Here is a 5,334-nt window from a genome sequence, read left to right as displayed (position 1 = left end):
TGTTGCGCCGCAATTGAGATCTAAAAACTTTAGATCTGCTAATATGAACAACGAAAGTTCAACAACTTATTTATATTTGGTAAAATCAGGCGAAGTCTATGGCGTTTCCTGGTGGTGTGCGGCTGTCGGTGGTCATCTCCGGTCACTGGTCTCCACATCCCGGGTTAATTGCTGAACTATGAACTCATAATAGATTCGAAATCCTCCAACAAATTCACCAATGCAGTTAATTTTCTGAAATTCATCTTCTTTTTTTGTAGATCTATGATTTGAATCACTTAGTTTTTGAAAAAAAAGGCGATTTAAAATGAGGTTTGAGGTGGTCGTGCAGGCGCTTGACTGAGCCATGGTGGCGTGGTGGTCGGATTTGATAGAGTTAGTTCTGGGTTGTAATGGAGATACAATAATGATAAGGTCAGTCTCAAGCTAACGCAGTATATATGATACTGAGACATGCTGATGTTGCGATTTCAGGAGTACAATGCAAGCATAGAGTTCTATTAGGCGCCTTTCTTGCTTGAATCAAACTCCGACAATGCTGTTGTGCACAGAATAGCAGACATAATTGTTCGCAAAGGATCTATTAAAAAGCACGGGGATTTACGGAAAGGTGCGATATTATGATATTCAACACCTACCTTTGGTGGATGACTGGCCTGAAGATGAAGATATTGTAATGCTCCTGATTCTTTTTCAATTATTTTGCTTTTTTGAAGATGGAAAAATTGAAGCTTCAGTGAATCGAAGAGAGTATGATTGTTATTATGCTGATTGAATGATTACATGTCTTCAGGAAAGGGTCATTCCAAGATGAGGAGAAGGAAATCGAAGAGCTCTCGACTGAAGACGCTTATAGGATGGCAATGAAGAGCATGTTGCATTGGGTTCAGAGAAACATGGACCTTAAGAAGACTAGGGTGTTCTTCATTGGCATGTCACCTACTCATGGAAAGTAAGTTCACTTGCAATCAAAAAGAAAACTGTGTTTTACTGTTTGCAGGAATTTCGTCTAGTTTTAGTCCCGTCAGTTTCTAGCCCTGTCAGTTTAGAACAAAAGAAACATGAACTACTGATTTCCTTCCTTAACTAATAGTAGGTCTTAATGAAACAAATTTTGTGATATTTTGACAGAAGTGAAGATTGGGGTGGCGAACCTAGTAACAACTGCTATAATGAAACAACAATGATAGAAGATCCAGAATACTGGGGTTCAGATTCGCGCAAAACCATCATGAAAGTTATAGGTGAAGAGTTCAGTAAGACCAAGGTGCCTATATCATTTCTGAACATCACTCAGTTATCAGGTTACCGGAAAGATGCGCATACACAAATTTACAAGAAACAATGGTGGTGTCGTGGTAGCCTCGGGGACGACGTTTTCTATTTGTTGTTTATGGGTATGTGTGGCGCTAGTGTGTTGTGTCGCCGGAAGTTTGGTACGACCAACAGGGGGGATGGTGTGATGGTCGGAGGCAGTGCTATGTGGAGTGTGTTGGGCGATCTTTGATGACTGTTAGTGGTGTGGTGACTGTTACGGCAGCGTGATGGTAGTGGGGGCAGGGGTCGTGGTGGTGGTTGTGGCGTTCGCGTTGGTGGGGTGATGCAGCCGATGTTGTTTGTGTGATAGTGGTGGTAGTGGTGTGGTGTTAGTCGGGTTAGCGTGGTTGTGGCAGTGGTGGGGGGCAAGTGGTGGTGGTGGCGGTGGGTGGGGCAGCGGTGGTAGTGGGGGTGGTGGGGGCGGTGATGACGGTGGTGGAAGTAGATACACAAAATACCACCCCAGATACACATGGTATTGATACGGGATATGTATCCCGTATTAATACCATGTGTATCCGGAGGTACTAGCTAATGTATCTGGAAATGCGTATCTGACTTTAATGACATGCGTATCTGGGGTTAATAAGATGCGTATTTGACTTTAATGACATGCGTATCTGACTTTAATGACATGCGTATCTGGGGTTAATAAGATGCGTATCTGGCATTAATGTCATGTGTATCCGCAAAAAATATAAAACGTATCCGAGAGTTAGTGTTAAAACTTGTAACAATTTACACAAAGTGTATCCGCTAATAATATAAAATGTATCCGGAAATAGTACAAAATGTATCTAGGAGTTATTCTTAAACCTTCCAAAAAAAAATAGTGTTAAAAAAAGTGTAAAAGTGCATCTAGAATTGTAGTGTAGAAAAAGTGTATCTAGATATGTTATAAGATGTATCTGAATGAGAGGTGTATATGGTAAGTAGATAAAGTGTATCTGAAAAAAAAAAAAAAAAAAAAAAAAAAACTGCCTAATTAAGCTAGTTCGTACGGTTCGTACGTTAAGGCAGTTCGTACCTGAACCCGCCCCTATATATATATATATATATATAGAGAGAGAGAGAGAGAGAGAGAGAGAGAGAATCAGGATCCTGTGCGAACCAAATTACGGTGCGAACTGTACGAACTCATCTATACTATTGGATCAAACAAATAAAGGGTCCTGATTAGAACTTAGTCTACCATCCCGTTTCAGCATATTACTTTCCCAGTTCCCCTCACCTACTCTCTTATTCATTCACACCAAAAAACAAATACTTCTCTCATCCCATTTCCACTCAAAACCCACCAACCACCTACAAACTTCACCTGCCGGTGGCCAAACGTCTTTCCGATCACCAGAAACCATGTTTCGGATCCAAACATCTATATCTCCTCACCGATTCCCCTCCGTCACCTTTTCTCGCCTTACCAAGCCGTCGAAAATGTCGTTCCTATGTTGCGCCGCAATTGAGATCTAAAAACTTTAGATCTGCTAATATGAACAACGAAAGTTCAACAACTTATTTATATTTGGTAAAATCAGGCGAAGTCTATGGCGTTTCCTGGTGGTGTGCGGCTGTCGGTGGTCATCTCCGGTCACTGGTCTCCACATCCCGGGTTAATTGCTGAACTATGAACTCATAATAGATTCGAAATCCTCCAACAAATTCACCAATGCAGTTAATTTTCTGAAATTCATCTTCTTTTTTCGTAGATCTATGATTTGAATCACTTAGTTTTTGAAAAAAAAGGCGATTTAAAATGAGGTTTGAGGTGGTCGTGCAGGCGCTTGACTGAGCCATGATGGCATGGTGGTCGGATTTGATAGAGTTAGTTCTGGGTTGTAATGGAGATACAATAATTTTTGGAGCGGGTGGTGTCGTGGTAGCCTCGGGGACGACGTTTTCTATTTGTTGTTTATGGGTATGTGTGGCGCCGTAAATGTATGTGTTATCATAGAAAAAACAGGTGTTTTTTATTTGGTGTTTTCTATTTGTTGTTTATGGGTATGTGTGGAGCGGGTTGTAATGGAGATACAATAATAATATGCCTCAGCATTTGCAGTCGATTCCTGAGGCAATGGCTGTGTTCATGCAGGTCATGGGATCTGTTAAAGAATCTCTGAGGAAGTTATTGATTCGAGGTGAGTACGATGAGTACTCTGATGATACTGATACCGAGATGCATGCTATTGCTTGTCTGGCTGATAAGCTCACCAGCTTTTCTAATGAGCTCCAGTCTATGGGAATTCCACAATTGAACCCCGCTGATTTCTTGATGGAAGAGGTACGGGCTCTTGAGGAAGCCATGGGCATTGAACTTCCCAATTTCCTCCCTCGATCTATATTTATCACCATGCTACAGAAGAAGATAAGAGGAGTATCTGAGATTCCGGTTGATTTTATGCATAAAGCTTGGATGTATATTGAGAAGGTTTTGGTGACGGTTCTCATGGATCATTGCGAGAACTACCCACCGCTTCAGTTGCCCACCACTAGAGCGGCAACTGGGTTGGTTGCTAAGCTGAAAGAAGAATCTATTAAGCGTGTCCATGAAATAGTTGAAATGGAGAAGCTTGCAGATTATACTTGTAATCCCGAATATATGATAGTTTGGAATAAGCTGATGACATGTCAGGAACAGTTTGTCAAGATTGTGGAGAATGAAAATGAGGAACCATTTATGGAAATTGAAGGATTTGGGCGAGTAAATGTGGGGCACATAAGGAACCACAAGGGTGTGGCACATCAGGCTTTTGATTTGAAGTTGAGGATGACTGCATACTGGAAGATTGTGCTTAGAAGGTTAGTTGACTCCATGGCTCTTCATCTGCTGTTTTCAATTCAGAATTTGGTGAACAAGGATTTGGAGATTGAGATTGTGAATGAGCTAATGGGTCCATACGGGGATGGCATGAAGAGGTTGCTTGATGAATCACCTTTTGTTGCTGCCAAGAGGATGCCGAAGAGGTTGCTTGATGAATCACGTTTTCTAGTGTGTTGTGTCGCCGGAAATTTGGTACGACTAGCAGGGGGGATGGTGTGATGGTCGGAGGCAGTGCTATGTGGAGTGTGTTGGGCGGTCATGGCGAGGGGGGTTGGTGGAGGTCTTCTGTGATGGGTTTTGTGGTGGTGTGTGTTGAACGGCGATTTGATGAGTGGTAATATACGACGGTGGTCGGAGGTTGTGCTACCGCTCGTGAAGATGCGAATACGAAGTCAGAGGTTCGGCGAAGTTGTCGTCGTCAGGTAACAGGAAATCCGAGTGCTTAGATTTGGTCGATTTTCTCGATCTATGATGACTGTTAGTGGTGTGGTGACTGTTACGGCAGCGTGATGGTAGTGGGGGCAGGGGTCGTGGTGGTGGCGTTCGCGGTGGTGGGGTGATGCAGCCGATGTTGTTTGTGTGATAGTGGTGGTAGTGGTGTGGTGTTAGTCGGGTTAGCGTGGTTGTGGCAGTGGTGGGGGGCAAGTGGTGGTGGTGGCGGTGGGTGGGGCAGCGGTGGTGGTGGGGGTGGTGGGGGTGGTGGGGGCGGTGATGACGGTGGTGGAAGTGGATACACAAAATACCACCTCAGATACACATGGTATTGATACGGGATACATGTGTATCCCGTATTGATACCATGTGTATCCGGAGGTACTAGCTAATGTATCTGGAAATGCGTATCTGACTTTAATGACATGCGTATCTGGGGTTAATAAGATGCGTATCTGACTTTAATGACATGCGTATCTGACTTTAATGACATGCGTATCGGGGTTAATAAGATGCGTATCTGGCATTAATGTCATGTGTATCCGCAAAAATTATAAAATGTATCCGCAAAAAATATAAAACGTATCCGAGAGTTAGTGTTAAAACTTGTAACAATTTACACAATGTGTATCCACTAATAATATAAAATGTATCCGGAAATAGTACAAAATGTATCTAGGAGTTAGTCTTAAACCTTCCAAAAAAAATAGTGTTAAAAAAAGTGTAAAAGTGCATCTAGAATTGTAGTGTAGAAAAAGTGTATCTAG

General features: G+C 42.5%; 1 protein-coding gene and 1 pseudogene across 1 annotated transcript; both read left to right on the top strand.

The window, feature by feature from the left end:
- The first annotated feature begins 412 nt into the window (after positions 1–412).
- On the top strand, positions 413–1,507 carry LOC141595058 (protein trichome birefringence-like 33; annotated as a pseudogene).
- A 1,881-nt stretch (positions 1,508–3,388) lies between these two features.
- LOC141595057 (dynamin-related protein 4C-like) lies at positions 3,389–4,354 on the top strand. The gene has a single exon (XM_074415029.1). The coding sequence runs from the start codon at positions 3,389–3,391 to the stop codon at positions 4,352–4,354; it is 966 nt and encodes a 321-aa protein (XP_074271130.1).
- The last annotated feature ends 980 nt before the right edge of the window (positions 4,355–5,334 follow it).

This window comes from Silene latifolia, chromosome 8, assembly GCF_048544455.1.
Source record: "Silene latifolia isolate original U9 population chromosome 8, ASM4854445v1, whole genome shotgun sequence".
NCBI classification, from domain to species: domain Eukaryota; kingdom Viridiplantae; phylum Streptophyta; class Magnoliopsida; order Caryophyllales; family Caryophyllaceae; genus Silene; species Silene latifolia.
Note: the sequence above shows the minus strand (reverse complement) of the source record. Positions and strands in the feature narration are given on the sequence as shown.